The following is a 25,364-nucleotide window of genomic DNA, read 5'->3' on the forward strand; positions in this document are numbered from 1 at the left end:
TGAGAGGTGAAACGTCTTCAAGTAACTTAAAGAAGTCCAGACGCTTTTCTTTGCAAGCTCCTTTGACTACGATGACCTGGATGACTGAGAACCTTCACAGACAATTACTGGTTATGAAACAACACTAACTGGAACAGCTTCACCAAACTGCAATTCATGCCAGGTAATTGCATTACCTGGCATGACCTGGCGTTTTCATTACTTTAGCCACTCCTTTTCAAAGCCAAAATGTGAATACCTGAAGACAAATATAAATAATCTAGTAAGACAGAAAAAACCCCCACAAACAACAAAATACAAACGCATATTTTATTGTAACACGGATAAGAATTGTAACACAATGAGGTAAGTTAAATAATCCACATCTGTGATGTTCTTGAACCACAAAATAGTCACCACCCTATCAGTAACAAATCCACAAAGTCTGCAAACAATGTCCTGTCAATTCAGTTCACAGTTTAATACAAACATGTATTTTCTCTGTTTCTTATGAGGACAAGAGGAATACTGATTACACAATCTCCTTTGTCTTTCAGTCACGGATCCAAACTTACCAGCTGCGTATTTGTGTCTTTTTTAAGAGATGAAACTGAGTAGAAAAGATCCCCTGAGGGAGAAACATTCTTTTGTTTTTCTGATGAGAAATAAGCCACTACAGACACAGGTAGGCTCATTCTGAGTTTGCTACCATTTCTGCTGATGACTTGGCACAGTCTCACAGGGCACTAGGGAATACAGTATGAAGGCATTTCAGTAGCTTTGTGCTGCAGTCACATTGTTCAAGAAACGATCTCACGACACCCAAAGAGTTCTTAAGCGCTTCACAGACATCAGATTCCCAGGGCAGCATGTCTGCAACACCAGCATCCTGGAATGCCCTCAGAGTTTAGACCCAAGTCCTTGTTAGGAGAGTGGTCAGAGAATAGTTTCTCTGCACTCAAGGCTTTGTTCAGAGGAGGGGGAACGCAGTGGATTGGTGCAGGCAGTGGATGTTTGTGGGAGATGTTTTGGACGGCGCATGGAAGGGGACGGTGATGAACTCAAAGCGCCGCAGCTCTGGAGATGAAGATCCTCATGCCCACGCTTTCTGGGACTGCCTATGATGCGCTGGGTCATCACCTTTGAGCACAAACCACCAAGAGTCAGTGACAGACACATAACAGAGGCATTTTGAGACATTTCATATCTCTTCAATACAGATGAAATTCAGTTATGTATCTTTTTGAAGTCTCCAGATGTTTCTAAGTTACAAATTATGCAGAGGTACTTATCCAATAACAAATGACTATTTTTAACACATGATTCAAACTGATAAACCCTTTGAAATAGCAGTACTGAAAATAAAATTGATTAATAGGAATTTCTTTTCCAAATTTAATGCACATGCTCTTTATTATTATTATTATTTTGAAATATTTGAAATGTTTTCACCACAATAATAATAATAACAATAATAATAACAATATTGTGTTCAAAATAGAAAAATGCTGATTGAGCCAATCCAAAATGTCTTCCTGATTTTCATCCCTGTATGTTTGGTTTTGGTGTAAAAAGCTTGTAAAACACTGCTAAGCTGGTCCAGTTTAATGATTTTTTTTTCACCACTAACGACCAAAGCCAGAAGGTATACAGATTTCTAAAATGCACTGAACTATCAAAGGCTTTTATCCATAATATATTCAGGTTACCTGATCTATGACATTTGCACTAAAGATGGCCTCCTCCATGTGTTTCTCATCTGATTTAATGACACACTTGATGTTGTTGACAACTTGCTGGACTTCAGGAGGTAGACTGCAGCTCGAGTGCTCCAGGAACTTAGCCACTAGTATTTTGGTGTCTTTGTACATCTTAAGGTCAGCCAGGGAGTGTGGGCGTTCGTTGGAGGAGTGTGTGTGGAGCGATCTGGGTTTAAGGTGGATGTCAACTTTCTTGCCCTCTTTCTGCTGCTTCCTGGCAGACATATGTGTGGGTTTACCTCCAACTACCTCTGTTGAATTGTCCCTTGGCTCTAAGGAGGGGAAAAAGCAGCAAAAATAAAACAAAGACAACCAAATAAACCCGCATTAAATCACACACAGTTCTTAAAATTAGAGCTAATGCCACTTGTAGTTTCTTGAGAAACATGGCTTTTACAAGACTGCATTGCATTTGAGAGAATGCCAAAGCCAGTTTTAAATGAGCTGCAATCATCTTTACACACAACACTATTTTCTTCTTTCTGACAATGCATTTTAATTTATTATAGTAAGCCAACCAGGTTACATTGATTCACAAAATAGAGAGTGCTGTATAGCAGCAGATGTGCAAATTTCTGATGTTTCCCTAACTATCACATGAATTCATCATTTATACGCTCTTACCCTGATCTGGTGATGCATGAGCTAACTCTTCAGTAGCAGGATCAGTTCCAGGGGTGCACCCAGAATTTTCTCCTGTAGACAGGGGATAAAAACAAGCTGAAAAAATAATGTATTTTAAATGTAAAACCCAGAAAAATGCAGCAAATAATGATGTTGGAGAATCTGGAAGTGAAAGATTGATGATGATTCTTAGATGGACTAATTAAGCTGCAGTGTACAGGCCATTTACAGGCCATTTACAGTGTAAAATGGTAACATATTTGCTGCACTTACTTTCTGTCATAGTGGAGCACGAGATAGGGTCACTGGTGGAACGGACAATGCGTGCCAGTTTGCGGTACCTCCTGGCTGCTCGGAGCACCCGAGGCTTCTCTGAAGGTGAGTGTCCACTTTGGGCTGAGGTAGAGGGGGGTTGTGATGCAGAGGAAGGTGACCAAACACTGAAACACAGCCTTGGGCCGCGTGGCCTGGCAGGAGGTGAAGGGGAAGGGGAAGCAGCCAAAGGGCTGAAAGCTGAAGTTCCACCAGAGGAAGCCACAGAGGTGGGGGAGCAAGGCTGAGGTGGCGGGGGGATAGTAACCGGTAGTGTGAGCTTCCGGCTTGTCATTCTTGCTTTGATAAGGGTGTGTGGTGTGGGTTTAGGTGGCTCCTCTGGTAAATGCTTGGCTGAGGCCAGCTCGTCGCATATGTGCATTGAAGCCTTGAGTTCATCACATAGATGTGTGTTCTCTGCTGAGTCCTCTTGGTCCAGATTGCTAAAGTTTTCCGAGGACCAGTCAGGTGAGCGCTCCAGCGACTCCTGCGTGTGTGAGGACTCACTGTATCCAGTATCACTAGGGCGAGCATCAGTGTTAGTCAAGCCACGGCGGCAACGTGAGGCATCACGTGTACAAAGTTCCAGGCTGGTGCAGCTTCCATCAGTGGGGGCAGTGTGGAGCGTGCCATAGGGAGAGGAGTCAGAGCCCTGGACCTCCAGGGAGCACAAGTCCTCTGAGGAGCAAGTCTGGTCCTGGTCAGCCACCTCTGACACCATGAGAGAGGCACTGTCCACTGAGGCTGCAAAAATGCATCGTTAGCACGATCACCAGTGGAAAAAGATATTTAGGAACAAATAGCACTGTGAATATTCAAACTGTCTTTACCCTGAGTGCTGAGACCTGCGGTAGTATTTCTCTCACACAGACTGGACTCAGTGGCCTGTTGCTCTATGCTGATGGTAACCTGAGAAGACGAAATTATTAGTAAACATAACAGGAGTCCTCAATAAATATGGATATTTGACATGTGCTATATCGCACAACAGCTGCGTGGCGCCTAACCTTCAGTACCACTGGTTGGTCTGTAGAGGGCTCTGCAAGACCACAACACACTTACCAGTAATTTGTCACTATAAAGAGCAGGGGTACCAGTGCAGAAAATTACAGTATAATGTTGAGCTGAATAGGAACTTTAATTAGAAGCACTAATGACCTTTTTGAGGTACATTATATGATACATATAGGTTCACATAACTTTTTTGATCTCATGGCATCTCAATGCTGAAACCATCAGATTCTGATGATTTCTCACACATCAAATCATTTGCTGCATGGCTGTAGTCACTTTTTGACAGCTTATCTATTTCAGGCGAGCAGACCTTTCTTTTGATTCCTCTTTGAAAGACAAAAAAAATAGGTATGAAGAGAACTGCGGATTTAATCTCTGTAATGGCACAGAGAATAAGTGAGGGGTGATTAAACGATGTTGAGAAGATAACAGAAGGATTTACTCGTACATTAGAAAGTTATTTTTAGCGCTGAACAATGAGACGCAGCAAAGAAAAAAAAAAGCTCTGATCACTTCACCCAGACAGTCGAGGCAGCTGGATGATACTGAGCTTATATTTGTTGTGATTTTGGGCTTCTAAATTTTGCACGTGACATGACATTCAAATGTTTCTAACAAATATTAATTAGAAGTGGAAAACAGTAGACACATAATTAAATCCTAACCATTTTATTAAGGCCTGTAACCCTTAAAAACACACATCTAATCTAAAAATCTTCCCACTGACCTTGAAACCCACTTGGCTTTGAGAGCGAATGCATAAAAGTTTACACCTGTCACATTGACTCTTCCTAAAATACTACATTTTACAAAGAAGTCATTTCACATCACTGAATGCACAACTAAAAGAAAACACGAAACTGAAAATTCATTAATAATTAGAATCTGGTGAACCTCAGATAAAAATGCACCTATGTGGTGTTGTTTTTCCTCACCTGGCTGGCAGGTGTTTGACCCACCACAGACTCATATGGAGGGGGCAGGTCAGTTGGGTACAGGGTGCCTGGGCTGTTGATAGGAACCCCATATATGGCACTGAAGGGAGAATGGGGAAAGTCCAGATGCAAGCCTCTGTAAGGGACAGAAAAGCAAAGAGTCAATCAAACAACCCAAATAATAAAATACAAAGAATGCCTAATAAATATAATTGTCCACTGACTGATAAAGCTGCAGTTAAAACCTTTGTCTTAGGGTAATATACAGTATGCATGTGAACACTGACCAGCTGTGAAATATGTCCACACAATATCCCACTGCTCTGGGCAGAAAAGAGGTTATAGAGGATGTCACAGAGACTATGACCTCTGACCTTTTGGATATATAACAGCTCATCATTTAAAACTTTTATTCTAATGAAAACTCCTGTGAAATGTTGTCACAATTAGAGTATGAATACTTGAGACAATGTGTTTTTGGACATCGCAGTGGATGTAGCGAAAGAGGACATGCAGACCGTTGGCGTGACAGAGGAGGATGGTAGGAACAGGGTGAAATGGAGGCCGATGATCTGGTGTGGCAACCCCTAAAGTGAGCGGTCGAAAGAAGAAGAAGAAGAAATGGCAATGAGCTTTGACCAGCAAAGTGTAACTGAAATTCCCGGAAGGTGTTCATGAGATCTTGAAATGGACAAACGAATGGAAGACAACCAGAAAACATGTGCCGAGGAATGATTAAATAAACAACAAAACTATTCTTGGATACTTGGAATACAAAGAGAGAGTGCTCTGAGACAGTCGCACAGTGTTGTGTTTAAGAAACTGTCACCGCCAGCGTGAATATCCAAGTCAAACATATGGTATTGTCTATAAAAGCCTTAAGAAAGAATGGATGAAAGCGATCCTCTTGTCTCCTACACTCCAGTCCTAACAATATATATCGGCGCTGTATTATTCGGCGTGCAGCACTATGTTTCATATGGTACCAATTAAGAATGAGCAGCCATGCGTGCTGTCATATCTTTTAATTACAACCCCATTCTCCTCTAAAGTGGCAGAGCATGAAATACAACCTGAGTATTTCCACCAGTCATTCAATGCATAATGATGTCATGACACATCCCTGGCCCTGAGCATGGATGCTATAAATGCTTCCGTTGCCTTGTATATATTTATGGGATAACTGACAAACAGATGAGGCTTCCTGCCAAATGGCCACAACAGCACCGCTCTCTCTGCAAAGGCTTAGAAAATGGAGATGGTGGTGAGGGAGGGGGTCAAATGATCTTCCATTGCAGCTGAGTACCGCGGTCACAGCTTTGTAATGGAGAGAAATGCTCTGAGCTCAATGTGGTTGATAATAACACGTGTGAAGAGATGTTGCCGTTGCTGCTTAATATGATGGGTTTGTACGGTGGCCCCTAGAGACAAAGCACGTACAAACTCCAAAACACTTGCAAAATCCAAAACACATGCAAACTCCAAAACACGTACAAACTCCAAAACACTTGCAAACTCCAAAACACATGCAAATTCCAAAACACAACGGAAGTGCTCCAGGACGCTAGGGGCAGTGTTGAGCTCGATTTGCAAAATAAACGGCAAGTTTGTCTGTATGGGACGGTCTAGTCTCCGTCGCGCTTCCCAGGTTGCCTAGCAACCATGATACTAACCGCTGGAAACGTGTCATACAACTTGGTTTGACAGAAATGAGGGAGAACATATTTTGTTCATTTGTTTGTTTCTACAAGAGCTTTGTGTGATTTGATAAGTATCTGAGGCTGAGACCACAGGACAGTAAAACATGATTTTTGGGCTTCATTTCTGTACTGAACAGTTATTTCAAGATTAGTTAGTAAATAACAATTAGCTGATGTTGTTCATGAGACTAAAGTCATATCACTTTGGTAATGTAAATATAATATGGCCAATATTATAGTTATTATATTAATCATTATTAGCTATTACAGCAGTGAACATGAACTCTGTGTCAAATACTGAGCTTCAGTACAGATTCAAGTTGCAGTTATTTATATGTCTTATCACCTTAAATCTTCACTCAAAGACAAGTATCTTTGACAGTGTATATATAGGTGTATCATATATAAGAGACAAATGTTGTTTCTTCAGTATGTTGGCATTACTAAATTTGGCTCATTGCTTACATATATTTATAAAAAGAAAATGTACAAGCTGTGATAACTGTGTCTGATAAAATGAAGAGTAGACTGATATATGAAATATTCCTTTATTGGGTGAGAAAATCAGACCATGTCATAACTGCTTTAAGTCATACAGAATAGATATCAGAGCCTTAAACAGGCTGGCTTCTGCTAAATGGGTCAAACTGGGCAGAAAGTATACAAACACATAACATCCTTATAGAATATGATGTAACACTATAGATCAACTTACCTCAGAATATATAAAGCATATAAACAATTACAGTAATATGATGCAACAAACACAGCAGTGCTACTAATCCAAAATACTCAAAGCTTCATAGAACTGAAACAAACATTTATTTTTAGGTCCATTCTGCTGCTCAAAAGCTCAACACTGCCCCTAGCGTCCTGGAGCACTTCCGTTGTGTTTTGGAATTTGCATGTGTTTTTGAGTTTGCAAGTGTTTTGGATTTTGCAAGTGTTTTGGAGTTTGTACGTGTTTTGGAGTTTGCATGTGTTTTTTAGTTTGCAAGTGTTTTGGAGTTTGTACGTGTTTTGGAGTTTGCATGTGTTTTTTAGTTTGCAAGTGTTTTGGATTTTGCAAGTGTTTTTTAGTTTGTACGTGTTTTGGATTTTGCAAGTGTTTTGGAGTTTGTATGTGTTTTGGAATTTGCATGTGTTTTGGAGTTTGCATGTGCTTTGGAGTTTGCAAGTGTTTTGGAGTTTGTACGTGCTTTGTCTCTAGGGGCCACCGTAGGTTTGCCTTTTCCATGCAAACACTGCTTCGTGCACCTGTATATTTACTTTCTCATAGGAAATCCTGGTGAGATTTACAGAAGTAGAGGTTAAATATTAATGTGAAAATGGTCTTTAACCTAGAAACAGATACCAGTAAGAAAATGCATTAGTTATTATGCTTTTAGCGTCTACTAAACTAAGCAGCATCGCTTTGATGTGTGTCCTTTCCACATCCAAAAACCTCACACCTATAATAATAAGTGAAACTTGTTATTATAGGTGCTTATGAAGGGGCACAAGAGTATACAGAACAATCCCATAGTCTGTATATAAAAGCTGGTCCTTCCTGAAATGTAAAGTCAACGTCGAAATGCCTCAAATCTGTTTTTCTTTTTATTTACCAGCAGGGGGAAATCCTTTGGTTGTAAAACATTTGATTTTATAGAGGAGTACAGGAAAAATTTGCCTCAGCTTGCTTGATCTACAGCCTCACTGAACACTTTTCTGATGAGTTTATGGTCTTATTCTCTAGTTTCAAGTGTGCATTTATACTACAATGAACTTGTAATTCCCATGATGTATGGGTGTGCAGTGTCGCTTAGATTCACAGTCAGATCTGCACAGTCTGTGTAGGATTTTAAAAAAATATTTAAGATAATGACTCTTGAGTGTTGGTGCTACTGTGAAAAACTGAAAGCTAGAAGAAATGTATGTTGAGCCACATCTAATTTATTTTTATTTTTATAGGAAAATGGGAAATAAGTGCCGTGGTTTATTAAAATGTGAAAACATAAGTGAAATATGGTGTATGAAGCAAAGACAAAGTTTGTGGAATTCCACTGAGCTTCAAAGTCAGTTTTTGGTATGGCCATCTTTGTTCTTTAACTCAGCCTGAACTATCTTAAGTAAGGTTTCTAGTAATCTCTTGTGGTTGTGTTCATGCATAGTTCTCCGGGCTTCTTGAAGGACATTCAAAGCTCTTTTTTGGATCTTGGCTGCCTTTTGTTTCATTTGATCATAAGAAGATTCCACACTTCAACAATGTTGAGATCTGGGCTGTGTTCATAATTCCATCAACACACTGCTCAATACAACTGGCTGTGTTTTACAGATAGCTGTAGACACTCACTGCTGCATCTCTCTCCTGCCCTCCTCCATAAATACTGATGTTTATTTTAACCAAAAATTATACATTTGAAGTCATCGCTACTTAAGACCTGCTGTATTCAATCCACTTTTTGTGTAATTTGGTACAGCTCAGTGATTGTTCCTCGTTTCCCTTCCTTAAGAATGGCTTCTTGACATTTCTTATGGACATGACTTTCAGATGCTGTTCATCTGCTATAGAAAGATTTTTTAAGGATACACTCCACACCATGCTGAGATATGTTGATTTTTAGCTAGTAGATTAATAAAGTTTCTCTCTAATAGCTCTCTGTGAAGCCGTTTGTGCAAAACTAGTATTTGATTGCTGTCAAACTGTGTTATACTAGGTTTCCTATCGAAAGAATTGGGAACAAATTCTGTGTTTTTGCAACAGACTGCTAGCATAAAATGCCTAAAGATACAAATTAAAATTGGTTCTTTGCTAAGTTGTCTGTTTTGTGCAGACACAACACTGGTTCATCCCTTGAGTTAGGTGCCTTTTTATGCTTGAATGATTCATATGTCAGTTTTAAATGGCTAAACAAACAAAATATTCCTCTGCAAATGGTTAGGCATAAGGACTAGACTGCAAAATAATGACCGTAAGCAATTCTTTTCATTGAATAGATTATATAATATAAATAAAACCTCAGAAATAATCCCTAATGTCTTTTTAAAGAGAACATACAGCTACTTGATACCCAATTTGAATTGCTGCCCTCTGGGAGGATGCCCAATGCTTCAAAATAAATAATATTTACAGCTATATTCTTCATTTGTCTATAGCCTAAAATGAGTGCCATTAACTTGTAGTTTGTGTTCCACTTAATGTAACGAGTTATGCTTTTTTGGATTACACTGCAATTTTTATGTAACTCTTTGACAGTTGCACAAAGATGTAAAGTGGTGGCTTTAGATCATTAAGTGTCAAGTGTCATAGAAAAATGAACCCAGATTAAGTACCATTGAGTTTTTGGTTAATAACGTAGTATTTATTATGAATTACAAAGAAAACGTAAGCTGTTGTGAATACTGTAGACTGCATTTTTAATATGTGAACTTTGAAAGTATCTATAGTTAAAAATGGGATGATGATCAAAACTGCTTTGCTTCTCACCTCTGTCCATCCATTGAGGGGGTACAGGTGTACTCTGGGGGGTAGTATGGCGGTGGGGGAATGGGAGGAATAAACTCATCAAAGTCCAGTGTTTGGTGGAGGATTGTTCCGTGGGGGGTCATACAGTCAGCGTTCAGGGCTCGAGCTCTGTGTGGCATAAACTGAAAGCAGCAACATTTTAAACAAAGAGGCATTATCAAGTTGTCTTTGTAGGTTCTCAGTCAGAGTAAGCTTGGAAAGAAAAGCAACTGGACTTCTTTAAGTTCCTTGAAGAGGTTTCACCTCTCATCTGAGAAGCTTCTTCAGTTCTAAGACCAAATGGAGGAGAGTCCCAGGTATTTAAGTCCTACTAGGAGCTGTCGCTTAAGAGGACTACTGATCTATGTCCAAAATGTGAATAGATTCCAGTGTTCACATTTTGGACAGAGACGACAGATGGTCGAAGAAGCCATCTATGACCACTGTGAACAACCATCCTTGAACAGTGGCGGTGACTTACAACACAGTATGTCACTAACATGTATTCAGATCTCTGAACACGGTCTAACTGATGCAAGTGCCGTGCATGGGGCCAGCTTCTTTTCGAAGGCTCTTTACTCAGCCTTTTCTAAGTGGGACAACTTTCCAGTCACAGTCAACCTGCTTTTCTAATCTCCAGGCTGCCGCCGCTGCTATTGACTCGGCTAAATTTACTGAGCTAAACAAAAGGTTGACACCCTTTGTAGCAAATGGGAAACGAGGCCATTCTTGGAAACTCGACTGGTGGAGATAAGACAGTGCTTTTTTTGTCCTTTGCTTCTCTGTGAATCAATACTTAGAAGTCATGATGTTCAGCAGCCGCTTTAATTTACAGAGGCTTTCCTGCTTTAGTGTTTGCTCTTATCAAACAGTATAATTTCCTACTGTCATATAGTTATCTAACTCCTGCACGGCATGTATGATGTCTTATATTCAGCTGAACCAACAATAAGGTTAAAATTCTCCTGACTGATTCATGATTGATTTGTTATTAGACTGTAGCAACAAAAGGCATTAGCACCAAAATGCATTTATATCTACACTTCTCCATACAAAGAAGTCTGAGGAAGATCTATGTCTGCTCATCAGACATATTATGCTGAGCACTGAAGCAGGGTGTGCTCTGATTTAAGGCATTAATTCAAACTGTGAATGATTTTCCTCCTCCATTTACATTCTTAAGTGCTGTATAATTCAAACAGCCTATAATAAATGTATTCATGTCCTTTGTTATTAATTTCCCTTGTTTAATCAGAATAAATACGAGAGCTAATTGGTACTCATCAATACATTTTGTGTCTTTGTCTCGCTATTTGTTACATTTTATAAAATAGATTAAAAAAACAAAGTAAAATAATATCCATCCATCCATTCGCTTCCGCTTATCCTTTTCAGGGTCGCGGGGGGCGCTGGAGCCTATCCCAGCTGTCATAGGGCGAGAGGCAGGGTACACCCTGGACAGGTCGCCAGTCTGTCGCAGGGCCAACACACAGGGACAGACAACCATTCACACTCACATTCATTCGCACATTCACACCTAGTGACAATTTGGATTATCCAATTAACCTATCCCCACAAGCTGCATGTCTTTGGACGGTGGGAGGAAGCCGGAGTACCCGGAGGGAACCCACGCAAACACGGGGAGAACATGCAAACTCCACACAGAAAGACCCCGGCCTGGTGTTGGAATTGAACTCAGGACCTTCTTGCTGTGCGGCAACAGTGCTAACCACCGTGCCACCGTGCTGCCATAAATAATATCATGTTTGCATAAAGTCAATTTTTATGATCATATTTTTTTGCAATAACACTTCTAATTTCTTGAAACCTTGCAAAGTTCACGGTAAAATGTCACATACAGGTGAAAGCACCAGTTTTAATATTGAGACTCCTTTAATCTTTCGGTAGGGTCTTTACCTTACACCATAAATCGCCTTTGAGGTGCCTCCTGTACTGATTTAGCACTATATAAAAAAAGTTGATGTGTTTAAAGGAATGAAATAACTGCTTTTGGTGTGCAAATCAGATGATTTTGACCATGTTAGTTCTGATTAAAACAGTCCCTACCATCCTTAAACAGATCAAATCTGCAGCAATGTGCCGCATGCCCTGATGAAAGCATGAAAAAAATGCATGTTTTTAACTGCAGGGTGGTCACTGAAGAGAGAGTTAATTCAGCTACCGTTGCCGTCTGCACTTCGATCACACTCACCATCTGCAGCACATCAGTCGAGACCATCTGCATACAGCACATTGCAGTGGCTAGAGCACACACAATGGTGGAGATGACGTTAAGGGCACATACACTGAAAAGCAGCTCCTAAAGGAAAGAGAGAGCAGAAGAGGAGGATGTTAGAGTAACAAGAAACATAAGAGCAAAAAGGATATGAGTGACAAATAAGAGGAATTAGAGTCATGTAGGAGGTAAAGTGAGGAGGAGGAAATGGGAAAGAAAGATAGCTGGTATTATGAACAGTAAAGGTTGAGAATTTAAAACATTTCAAGAGCTCAAATTACTTAATATGGACAGAATATAAGAACAAAAGGAGGTCTAAAGGTAAAGAAGCTATGATAGGATAAGTTTAGGCACATAGCAGGGTGGCACTGCAGAAAGAGAAGCCTGGTTCTGTAAGACAACTATACAAACACTAATAAACTAGAGTGTTAATGCATTTGAAATACTTTTAAAAGGTTAAGTACCTTTAGAGAGAAACAGAATGCCCGTGCATTTTTGTGGATTGTTGCAAACACACTCTAAAGATCATTAAAATCCAGGGTAAAGCATGAACTTACAGTAGACACACACACACACACACACACACACACACACACACACACACTCTGCCAATGCAGTGAACAGCAAGGGTACAAACCAGTATTGAGTCTGTCAGCAAAATAAAGTGCATGCTGGTGAAATACTAGACCAGCATCTTGAATCAGAGAAAATAGTTCATATGACTGCAGTCCCATTATGCTGCTGTTTGTGCTATTCTTTTAGACAAATGTGGAAGAAAATCATCCGTATTGGCTATTACGATCATATTTCCCATATTTAAGTGGCTCAGTTTTTCCAGTAATATCAGCTTTTGGTATGTCTTTACAAATAAAGCTGTAATACGGGTGCTGCATGAATTAATTTCCAGAAGGCATGGGAACAACATCTGTTTAAGAATTAGCTCAGGGAATAGCAACTGTCTGGCACACACAATGCACTGAAAGGACAAAGGATGACAGCACTTTGTAATGTTCATTCAAAATAAGATAAACTAAACACACTTTTTCATATGTGAACAAAAGAAGTCTGAAGCATGATCTGTCCACTCATGTGCTTGAATAGAATCCTTTAAAGAAAAGTCCAAAGGGTTAATCTGATAGACGGATTCACTTCCCGGGATTACTATTATGAAAAAAAAGACAGTTAAAAGGAAAGGAGGAAGGGGAAGCAGAGACGGGTGGGTGTGTGGTAGTATTAGGGGCAGATTAAGTTAAATAAAAAGAATTGAAGGGTTTTTTTGGTCATTATTGTTATTATGATTGTTTATTATTTTTAGGATAAAGTCAAAATTTTGAGAAAAAAATCTAAAAGTGGTGATTAAAGTTTTAAACAGCCACCGTGTACAAAATACCTTGCGTAGATGAGTTAGTGAAACAACTTGATCAGCTTTCATTTTCTGCTTGTGATACAACATACCTCCTGTTCACTGCAAGAGGATGTAACCCTCAGTATCCTTGTATCTGTCCATTGCCAGCTACATCATTTTGCATAAATCCAACCAACTCTTCCAAGTTTGTTTGTTTGTCTCTTTTTGCACCATCTCTTTAACATCTTTACACTTCTCACCATGTTGTGTGCTAAAAGAGAATTCATTTCCTTGTTGCTAAAACCGATTCTTAAGTACGACTTCACCAACTCATCTACATAAGGAATTTTATGCAGGGAACAGCAGCTGTGGCAGTTGTTTGACATGAAACAGCAGCTTTAATCTTCACATTTCAACTTTATTCACAGAGAAAAACAACTGGAGTTGTGTTTTCCAAGTCAACCCCTGTGGACAAATGCAGGTGCACAGACACACGATCACAATGATACTAAACTGCCCTGCTGCCGGCACAACTAACAGGTGCATTCAACAAATGTGTTCAACTAAAATATATGAACTCCTTAAAGACAAGAAGAGATGAGATGGGAGCTAAAACTCGCTGTGGACTTTCTGTGGACACAGGAAGCTCCCCAGTTACCATACAAAGTGGTTTTCCAGCCTGTCTCACAGATTATTCACTGGATTCACGAGGCGCATAATTATCAGTGACATTAGAAACCTCAACTGGTGTTAGGCCCACAGAGAGGACGGCCGCCTCACCTGCTGAGGTTTATCAAGTCATGCAATGCAAAAAAAAATAAAAATGTCCTAATGGATATAAGCCAAATAATCTTTTATACAATCAAATTGATCTTAGACTTTAAAAAGTAAATAAATAAATACAAATCTGCCAATGGGACGATACAATTTTGCACGGCTTGAATTCCTCACTGCTAGAAACAACAACAATAATAATAATAATAATAATAATAATAATGAACCTTAAAACTACAAAAATATGACGATTTAAGCCATTTGTCCTTATTGCAACTCGATACCAAGTTATTTAAAATAGACTCTATCTGCATTTTTCCAAGTACAATAGCTTTAAATCACTTGTGAAACCTGTTTAAAAGTTTTCAAAATGAAATGCACACTGAGACTTGATATTGGAATAGATTAGCGCATGCACTTCAGTGGCCTGTTATCAATGGTACATCAGTAAAATGTGCCCGATGATCACCAATACAAGCAAGACAGCAACTTCCTTTGGAAAACATTGATGTTGTAGATTGTTGATTGGATTGCTTCATATGATGGACATTTGATGCATCTAGATCATATATTAGGAAAAAACATATGTTTTGACCAACCACAACCTTGATCAAAATGATAAGAACATCCACACTGAAGGAGGTTTAGAGGAAGTGTGGCGAGTTTAACAGCTATACAGTTTGTTACTGCTTTGCGAATAAAAATGTGTTAACACTGACAGGGCATCAGTATAGGGAATAGAGATAGAGCACATGCACATGGGAGCATGACTAGGGAGACAGAAGGGGATCACAACAGATGATAACTAAATGTTGCAAAGGAAACAAAAGAAATATTATACTGAAAGAACTAGATATAAAGCTAGAACATACACTACATCTCGAAATCCAAAGAAGCAAATCAAGAACTTACAGAAAACTCAAAACAACCCCAGCTCAACAACCCATGGCGCATGACAAAAGATGACAACTCGAACAGACCAATAGTCACTTGCCTACTCCTTTTAAAGTTTGTGTCATAAAATAAATCATTTTAGCATCTTCAGTGTTCAGAATTACCAGCCCTGCCACTGTTTTTCAAACACACTCAATAGCCAGCATCTAGTTGCCAAAGATCAAGCCTGTGTGAGCTGGAAGTTTAAAGCAGAAATGATGCCAGTTGGAACCAAAATTAGGTTGTGCAGTGCCAACTATAAAATGCAGCTAATACATGTTTCCCTTGGAAAATAACAGTTTTGAAACATGTTTTGTGTTGGAGGGAAGTCTGGATGGAGCACAAGCCTGTCTGACATTTTAAGCATGAATAATCACCACAAGCCGACCATTAGAACAGAACTGGTGAAAGAAGACTATTATTGCTCTGTGAGTGCATTGAGAACTACACTACTTTCATTATTAACAGAGTGAAGAACATCCGTTTTTTACAATATGGCTCACATACCACTGTTTTTGCATATTTTATCCCATTTACACTTCACAATAGTGCTAACCCTTCTACTGGGTAGATTTTTGGATTTTCTCTTACTGAAATGATAAGTGAAGGCAAATATTTCGCACACTGAATTGCATTGTTTTTTCTATCTAGGCAATATGTCTAAAAATATTTGGGGGAGGATCAGATAAAAAATTGCACATCAGAAGACCAATGTCCTTTATTTCTGAAGCCCCTACAGCTAGGCTCAGCTAGGATATCAGAACATTTTTTTCCCCTGTGCACATTCAATCTCTTACAATAATAATTATTATAATTGTAATAATGGAACAAATACAGTCCTACTGCCTAATCTGGCCACAAACTTTCTGTGGCAGAGGGCTTAATTGGTTTTTCACATCACTGATCCTCAATTGTTATCCCTCGAACCGTGAAGATCTTGTCCAGACACAAACTAAACATACACCTCAATTAGCTGCTCCCTGTGGCTGACCAAAATACATCCGTTTCAAAGGTGCACCTGGCTTTTATTCAACCGGCTCTGAGTTTCTGTTAAAAAAATCTTTCTGACCTCTTTTTGGCAGGCTACAAAAGCTCTTCATGGGATCTGAAAGAAAATCCTGGACCTCCTTTAGGAAGAGCTACAGCAGTTTAAACTCCAGTGACTGAAAGCAGCCGATGTTCTGGCCCCATAAAGTGTTAAATATTTAGAAAAGAAGAGTTTTATTCATGACCCGAAGATGTAACCTTTGTCATTGCTCCCAGTTTCTTTTTTTTCCCTGGATCAGTGCTTCTTAACTGGGACTCCTGAGATAAACATTGTTATTGCATCAGTGTAGCTAGTCTAAAGACATAGCCTGACTCCTTTTTATCCAGATTTCATGACCTGAATGCAGGACTTCAGACCCTATCTTTTAAAACTGATGGATGGATCAGAAAACGGTTGTTGTAGTTCACTAGGGCAATGATGCCTTCCCATTACTGGATGAGTTCCAGAGCAAAAACAATATGTCGAAAGCTGGCGAGCAGCTTGTCGTCAGGGCTCACTTCAGCAGAATACACGTGCAGTTTCATGAGTATTTTCAGTGAGAAGCAGGTAGTCAGGTTGGATTAGAAACCCTTTTGCAGCGACAACTCTAACACGAATGCCAATTGAATTAGAAAGTCAATGATTGATGTGGCAGCCGATAAAGCTCTGAAGTGGAGTTTGCAGAGAAGCCATTAACTGAAATTTTAGATGATGGTGCAAGGTGAATACAAAAAAGTGGGTTTGCACTCATAAGCACTGTAACAAAAAATAATTTCCCCCAGGGATCAATAAAGTATTCTGATTCTGATTCTGATTCTGATAAAAATGTGAATGAAAAAGGCAGAACAGCAAAAACTGGGAAACCCTGCAGTGCTATTCAGTCTTTGTGTGACAGAAAAACAATTTGCTTCGGATCCAACTATGACTGCACATTGTATTGGATTTTCTGAAAGTTTGCAGTGATATTTAAATCACAATATATGCCTCATATAAGTCAATAAGGAACTCCTAAACTTTGGTTTTTACCATTGTGTGAGTTACTGCAAAAGAAGAAAATCATTTTTTATGGATTCCTGGCTGAAACCTGTATGAAGATGACACACGCTCACAAGTTTAAAACTCATCCCCCTATCATTCAAGGGCATACTGATGGTACACAAACTCACATTTGGCATCAGTATGAAAGGGAATACAGTACCTATCCCTAACTCCAAACACCAGGAAGATGGTGCACTTTACAGATATTTTATTATGCTGTCCATACAGGCAAAGCAAAGCAAAGATGTCTGTTCTTTGTGCTCTAAAGAACCTTGCATAGAGGGTAACAAAAGATACCAGCAAGACAAGTCTTTCACTGTGAGTCTAAAACCATTATTTACCAAGAATACAAATAGAGAATATGTCTGAGAATATGGCCTTGCCTTGCTGTTGGCAGATGTTATCCTTCTGAGTTTTACATGTGGAAGGTGCCAAGGCAGACAGAGAAAATAAGCAGCAAATACAATAAATACAAAATCACTCTGTTGATTTTTTGATAACACTGCTGAATGCAACACTCACAAAAAAAATTGCTGGCAACACTTAGCTAAAAGCATCATTGTTTTCTAAAAAAGATTAATCCACTGTGTACCCCTGCAGGGAGCGCAGAGGTGCAACTCAGTACCATCATGTAATAGATACACTCTTTGTGAGCTGGCTGACTGTCAGATGTTCTCTGTTGATCATCTACGTATCCTGCTGTGCAGTAAAGACTCTACCCTGAGACAAAGCTGAGATTACAGTAGCGCACAGCTGCACAGGGAAACAAACCTGTGTCTAACCACTGCATGCACTGCAGCACTGAGTGATTTTTCTCAGCGCAAGAATCAAGAAATATTTACGATGGCTTTGTGTGACTTCGAATTTGGTAGTGCATCTGCCACACAGATGTGAGAAGATGCATTTCTTTGATTTCCCTTGTGACTACAACATTCACGATGCCACCATAAATCCTGCCCGGCAAAGAAAATTAATAACGCCGCCAACACGTAAAGGGTGTAGCATGGCTGCTCAGCAGATATTTAACCTCTGAAAGATACCTTGCCCCAGGTCAATCAGGTTAGTGAATAAGGTTACACATCCGCCCCTTTACAGGAAATCGCAAATTACCTCAGTACTCCCCCTCACTGATGATTTATAGCCCCGGGCAGAGTAATGAAAAGAAAAATGGAGTGGAAATTAATGTGCCAGCACAGAGCGAATGACAGACATTGGCAGCAACGGTGGCTGGTTTAATTTTCTTGTTTTTTTTTAAGAAAAGCGCTACTGCTGAGTAACAACAACTAATAAGCGAATGAGAAACCAATTTTACTCAGTCCACCTGCTTTTATAATTCAGGACACTGTGTCGTTTAGTGATCGAGGCACTATATGAGTTCATTAGAGTCAGCAGTCGTCTAACAGCCATCTGAAATAGCCGGAGACTTGTGTGTGACAGCTTCCTCACAGACATAACTCAATACATCTGACTTCTTTGGCACTTAATAAAGGTTTATAGCACCAATTCTCCATCTCTTCCAAAGAGTTATGATTACAGTGACAAATGTAGTTGATCTTTCCTCTTTTCATAAGCATGCTTCATCCTGAGAAGTCTTTTATTTGGTTATCAATGTTTTATAATCAATCAAGGATATAAAATGAATGGATATGATTGTCGTTATGCAATAACGGCGCAGTAGGACAGATTATATATCATTCCCTCTTATGCTGCGAGTCAAGATAATCTACCGAGGTCATACTCTTGCAAACTAGAGCCAGCCCAGAGTAGATACTTGCTGCATACTAAGAGGTCTGCCTATTGGGGAAAGACAAATGCTTTTGCTGCTTTCTGCTCAATTAATCTGAGAAAGAAACCCAGCTTTGTTTTGTATTGTTCCCTGACGGCAAATGCTACAGTAAGAAAAGAAATCTGAAACCTGAGGTTAGTCTGGTGACTCTCAGAGGATGTAGCTCTAAAACCAACATGTTGACCAGCTACAATTCTAACTATGGAACCATATCTGTAGGTTTGTTCGATCACAAACAAAAACATCGGTCAAAGACACAAAAGAAGATTCATCCTAAAAATATTAAGCTCAGCAATTTAACCTAAGTTGTTGAGATGTTTCACTGAAAACTGCAACATTCCCAATCTTGGAACTATTAATATCTGTACAAAACTTTGGTAACAGTTTATATGCATGACCTGCATCTAAGGGTCTCACTCCGATGTAATTAAAAGAATATCAGGGTATGTTAATTCTAGTTATCTACAAATACTTAAAGGTAGGTTCACTAGAATGAAGTTAAAGGAAGAATAAAACAAAAATAAAGGAAACAACGAAACAATTATATTGTAAGTACATTTAAGTACTGTAATTTTTATGTATTGCATAACCTCGGGTATTTTAGCAGACACAAATTGTTCTGTAAATAATTTTAAGTATTTTGTAAGTAATTTCGAGCGGCGCATACCTTCTGGTTATTTTACATGAAAACTGACATATATTATAATGCAAGTAAGTTTAAGTTTTACATTTTCATTATCCTGATGTGCATGGCGATGTTCTATTATTCAAATGTCCCTTTCTTTTACCAATATTAATTATATAAGGACTATTCTCCCTTTCCAGCTCAGAGAAAAAAATAAATACCATAACAATTTGCAGGCCTATGTGACTTTATACTGATGGAGCCAAGTCTGGCTTTTGTCCTTACCGTGTAATTACATTGTAATTTCAAATTTTCAAATTAAGTACATTGAAATTCCATTTAATTTAATTGGGAAAACACTCTTAGATGCAGACCATATTATAAAACGCTACCAAAATTTCATCCAACAGTTTTTCAGTCTGGATCAAAGTGTTGCTCTCCACTGAATGATACTGACGTCACATGAGCCATGACGTAGCATGACTAAAAATAGAGAGGAAAGATCATGAAAAACAACATTTGCAGGTGACAAACAAGCACCAGGAGGTGGTTTATGGATCCAAACTGAGTTCTCCCTGACACAGTTCAATCAGACCTCAATTTCCAGCTCTGGATTGCAAAAACACAAGAAGGCAAGTAAATGAATAAATGATGGGCATTTTTAAAAAAGGCAGCTGTTTGGATTTGTGTCTCAGTCTGGCCTCCCAAATGTCTCTAAAAATGTGACATCACTGAGTCGTTAAAGCTGGCCATGACGGTTTTTGCCAAACAACTACCAGACAAATGTAAAGTGTAGTTCAGTCATACAGAATGTTTTTATGTTAAAAAAAATATACCAGTCACAATATACAAACAGACACACCTTGAGACGTATACGTATCGTATTGCAGTCCCTCAGTGGATTTAGCTTCAGCGTCTCTCCCAGGCTGTTGCAGCTTGAACTTTGCTTCTGTAGCTCGCAGCATACACACACTCCATCGCTGTCAAACTTGAGCTGGGGGGGTGAAGGAGAGAACACACATCCGCACTCATGCATGCATGCCACATACACGGAAACACACAGGCACACACACACACGTCACACACACACATACACGCACAAATCAGGCCTGAGCTTGGTTTTCTGATGTCACTTTTTTCTGAAGATGAGTGACGAGCGACATATTTACCCCTGACATAAAACATATTCTCAGTTACAGGGCGTGTAATCAAAAACTTTGATGACAAAGTTCACAAAACGTATTTCGCTGTGATTGAGAAAGGCACCTGCACATGCATAAAGAGACAAAGGACTGTGAGATATGATGAGCTTCCCAGTAAAGGACAGCGGTAGAGCATACCTCTGCTATGTGTCCCAGATTGAGAGAAAGCAGGACATGAACCCAACAAGTATGGGTTAATTACATTGGGGAAAGGAGATGAAGAACATTAATATTTCAGTCACGACTGTGGGAGGGTCTCTGGGGAACCACATAAAGCGGTGAAGTTGGTGTAGTCGGCTGCTCCCACTTGCATAAGGACAAAAGCTGCTTATAATGTGGAAGTGCTCAGGTTAGTGGGTTGGGTGCCAGATGAATCACCAGGGGCTGCATCAGTCATGAAAAAGATAGAAACCCCTGGTACTATGAATTAAATTAAAAACAAATCAACTAGGAATCTCATTATGTAAATCTGCATGATGTTTTGATTGTGTTGTGAAATGGGAGCTCACTCAAATACCTAAAGATATTTCGAGCTTGAAAAGTCCTAATTCATAGTTCCATTCAGATATGTCCGAGGTAGAGATATGACGAGATCAAATTTTCACTCGGCTGCTATCAAGGCCAAAAGAAATCACGACAAAAAATGAAATCAGGTGAATGCAGTGTGATTGATGTTAACACGAAAAACGTAAAGGACACCAAAGCATCCTAACATAAATAAAATAGCATGAACAAATGTCTCCGATATATTCAGATGCACTACAGATATATATACACTACAGCGAGGCTAAAATACAGCACCAATGTGCAGTGACTTAATCAGGCCACAAACTGTAGAAACACCTGTGAGTCAAGTGCTTGGCACCACAGGCTAACAGAGCAGTTAGCTCAGAGCGCTTAAGGTGCAGAGAGGAGCAAAGAAACTGCAGGATAAGAGAAGACAACAAATCTGGAATTATACTAAAAAACAAGTCCTTTATGGTCACATTAGGGAAAACAGTGGTGGAAAACAGCAGCACGAGCAGAACTATTGCGATAGTGTTCAATGAACTCGCAATCTTGTTGCCGTAGAAATGAATGCTGGGACAGGTACTTTGCATTAAGACAGCGATAAAATGGTGAAGTCAGTCTTTTATTCGTTTGCGACTGAATAGGGTCAAGTTGGCAGTTACATGCTATCTCTTTGTGTTGATATGACAATTAAATCAGTGAAAATTGCAAATCTGTTATATACACAGAAATTCACATTAACTGCTTAATTTCATCGTCCTGCCAGAAACCTGGAGGTTTGAAACTTAGATTAGATTCACAAATCCTTCTACAAATAGTGACGTAGATGCTGGCAGTTTAACTGCAAAATGATATAGAAGCTCACCTCAGCCTTAATTTTATTTTATAGGAATATAACCAGAATCTCCTGAGTCTCCTGTTGCAGACAAGTTGCATTGATCACTGCAGACTGACTCCAACTGATTGCAGTGTGTTAGCAATCTGTCTGTGTTTATAAATTAGATTGCGATAATTTTTAAACATTTACCAGTCTGTCTGAGAGTGACTGCTATTCGAGTCTGATGCAGTGATTGTTGGGAGACAGGTTGCCTCCCACAAGGACACCAGTGATCAAAAGTGGCTGCCCAGAGTTTGAGGGTGTTGCATGCTCAGTAGCTTCTTGTAATTGATTGCCAAAAGTGAAAAGAGTTTACTGCAATCCCTGGGCAACCACTGATTTTTAGCAGTCACAAAGAGGTGAAACTGCAGTCTAGTAGTTCATGACAAGTAAGAGTTGCAACAAACTGGAAAGTGTGACCACAACTGTTCTGGTGGTGGATTATTCTCTAAATATCATGTGAATTTTTAAAGTTATATCTATTTTTCACTTTTAATTACATTTCAGAAACTTTCCTCAAGACATTCACTGAGTTGAGTTAGAAGTTCTCCCACAGCTTTCACGCCTCTGCCCAGCTGACCAATCAAAGCATGAAGTGGATGTAGACGTCAGGACAACAGTTTGAGAAAGTTACACATATTGCTGGTGACGGCCGCTCCGACAATTCTGACATTAAAACATTTGGGGAGCGGAAATTTCCAACAAGAAGTGACAAGCGCTTCTGGTGGCGTATTTTGGGCCCTTTAATGTATCTGTATGCTTGAACGCACCGTTACAGTCGGGGTTTCTCACCGTCTGCTGTGTTTGTTTTGACCACACTTTTTAAAAATGTCTCCCAACTTTATCGGAGTGAAACAGAAAGAAAGAAAAAACATTGGCTTTATCTTTCAGAGTTGTTTATCTATTTTATTTCAGCTCTCTGTGATTCTGGCAGAGATGGATGTGTTTATTGGGAGCCATTAGTCATCAACAGACAAATAGTTCAGCTGACTTTCGGTGCTGACTCAGTCCTGCAGCCTGTTTGGAACAGAAGCGCTGCCCGTCAGCCCATCGTGTGCTCGCATTCGTAGATGTAGGCTCCCATGCAGACAACACATTTCTATTAGTCACTCACTCTTCATGATCCCTTTCAACCATATATATTGTTTCCACTTTTATTCACAGCCTTAGTGCATACCCCTACAAATGTTAGTGATAACATATCAATATTAAGATCCATTACTTGTCATTGACTGCTAGTGGGTCAACTCAGGTGTTCATTCTGGTGACAAGGGGTTATGGTTATGAGTTCTAGACATGAAAAATGTTGATTGGCTGCTCTGTTTGGTGAATATGAACTATGGACAGACTGGCTAGATATACTATTCAGCAAAGTTTTGATTTGATTTGATGTCTGTGTGCTCTGATTTTACAAATTTATTTATGAAAACAAGAGCTTTTTTCTGTATTTTGTATGAGTCAAGTTCAGTACTAGGTTCAATTCACTGTCTAATCAGTACAGATCAGAAACACTGCATCATTTCTTCCAATTATTAAGTTTAAGCCTCCAAAAAGCCACATTAAAAGATTAATGTCTTTTTTGGAGTGTACTGCAAAGCTGGAGCATGCATGGGCTAAGGTCCAGTTGGTCTCACCAGCTGACAGTCTTCCAGAGAGTTGACAAGTTGAGCGTTCTGGCAAGAGAGGATGGAGCCCGCCAGGTTTAGCATCACACAAACTGCAGACAGCAGCATGAAGAATGTGATCTGTGAGAAAAAGAGAGAACGAAGAGAGAAAATATTTGAATCATAATGGTATTAATGGCAAATTGTAGCTTGTTGCTACTAAAATTGATTCAGCGCTTTCTGATACTGTTGCTGAAAGTAGCAGAGGCGCAGTGTACTTCTCTAATCAATCGTTACTCACAGTGACTCTAACAGATCACCAAAGAGGAAATTAGCTCTGATGTCAGGAGAAATCAATAACCTGTTCCCCCTCAGGCCTCCACAGTCTGAAGGCACACAATGACACAAGAAACAACTTACTGAGGGATTGAAATTCAAAACTTATTTCTGTTTCTCAACATCATCACAGCTGTGAAGTAGCTCATCTCTCTCAGACACACATGTACAACCTCAACAGATGTAATATTGTCTTACACTCTAAACCAGTGGTGGTGTCTCTCCCTCGACCCCGTTTTCCTGGGGGTAAAGGTTTCTTTTTTATTTTCTTGGATATCAATCCTGTTAGTGGAAACATGGCTTCTATTCCTGCCACTTGACATTGCAGGTCAAGCGTAAAAGAAAAGAGTTTTAAAAATGACTCCTGTCCAGGAAACTGAAAACCAGTCTCCTGCATTGTGTACCAAAACTGACACCACAGCTGCATCTGATTGAAAACTGTAATATGGAGCTATTCCCAAAGTTTGCTTTTGCAGAGTGTTGGGACACTGGAACAGCATTAGCCGAGGACACTGAGGTCACTAGAAGGAGGAGTTCGATGCGTAAAAAGGTTATTGGGAACACACCTAAACATATGGAGAGGAGGAGAGCCAGACAAGGAGGTGGAGAAGGGAAGGAGCTGGAGGTGGCATGTAATAAACAGATGGAGCGATAAGTTTAAGTGCTTTTTTCCATGACAGAAAATTGAAAGATTGAGGGGCTGATGGGAAAGCTTGAGGAGCAACTCCTTAGATAGCAGAAAGCAAATAAATAAATAGAAGGAAAAGAGTGAGGATGAATGCAAACAAAAGAAAAAAGAAACGAAGGAGACAACCGGTAATAAATGGGGACAGAAACATGCAGGGGAGGAGACAGACAGAGCATGACTCTGGAGTCCCATGGTGCATCGGTGGTAATGATGTGTATATCTTCTTAATTAGTATTTCATTTGAATGTGATATTAGCTGTCTGGTTCGGTGGCGTAATAGCTGCGCAAGAACAATACCAGACTGAGCAATCTGGTCTTCAAGAAATGTATTATTAAAAAAATTTCCATACCTCTAAAACAAGGAGCCTGTCTCATATATTTAATACCGACGTGGCACTACGCATGTTTTTGAAGTTCTGCACTGCAAGGACACAACTGCGCTCAGTAACTTGCTGCCCGACCATTGGTGACATCTTGAGAGACATTAGTCAAAAATAGACTTCCCATCTGTTAAAATAAAAAAAAATGTTTCAAAGTGGATGACAAAACATGTCCAACATGAAGGACATAATGTT

The 25,364-nt window shown here is 39.5% G+C and overlaps 1 protein-coding gene across 4 annotated transcripts in view; it reads right to left on the reverse strand.

Moving 5' to 3' along the window:
* Window positions 1–307: 307 nt before the first annotated feature.
* fam189a1 (family with sequence similarity 189 member A1) overlaps window positions 308–25,364 on the reverse strand; it is a 114,518-nt gene continuing 89,461 nt past the window's right edge. For 2 of the 4 annotated variants that reach the window (XM_080884144.1, XM_080884142.1), the window contains 10 exons: window positions 23,796–23,906; window positions 20,435–20,566; window positions 12,021–12,128; window positions 9,791–9,951; window positions 4,625–4,760; window positions 3,506–3,584; window positions 2,637–3,419; window positions 2,364–2,435; window positions 1,689–2,011; window positions 308–1,119 (listed from right to left, as the gene is read on the reverse strand). In XM_080884144.1, coding sequence (XP_080740270.1) covers window positions 916–1,119; window positions 1,689–2,011; window positions 2,364–2,435; window positions 2,637–3,419; window positions 3,506–3,584; window positions 4,625–4,760; window positions 9,791–9,951; window positions 12,021–12,128; window positions 20,435–20,566; window positions 23,796–23,906 — 2,109 coding nt within the window. In that variant the 3' untranslated portion in view covers window positions 308–915. Of the gene's footprint in view, window positions 1,120–1,688; window positions 2,012–2,363; window positions 2,436–2,636; window positions 3,420–3,505; window positions 3,585–4,624; window positions 4,761–9,790; window positions 9,952–12,020; window positions 12,129–20,434; window positions 20,600–23,795; window positions 23,907–25,364 lie in introns of all 4 variants that reach the window. The other 2 variants (XM_080884143.1, XM_080884141.1) reach the window with 1 other exon arrangement.

The sequence above is a fragment of the Rhamphochromis sp. 'chilingali' genome (genome assembly GCF_963969265.1).
Source record: "Rhamphochromis sp. 'chilingali' genome assembly, chromosome: 6".
Taxonomy (NCBI): domain Eukaryota; kingdom Metazoa; phylum Chordata; class Actinopteri; order Cichliformes; family Cichlidae; genus Rhamphochromis; species Rhamphochromis sp. 'chilingali'.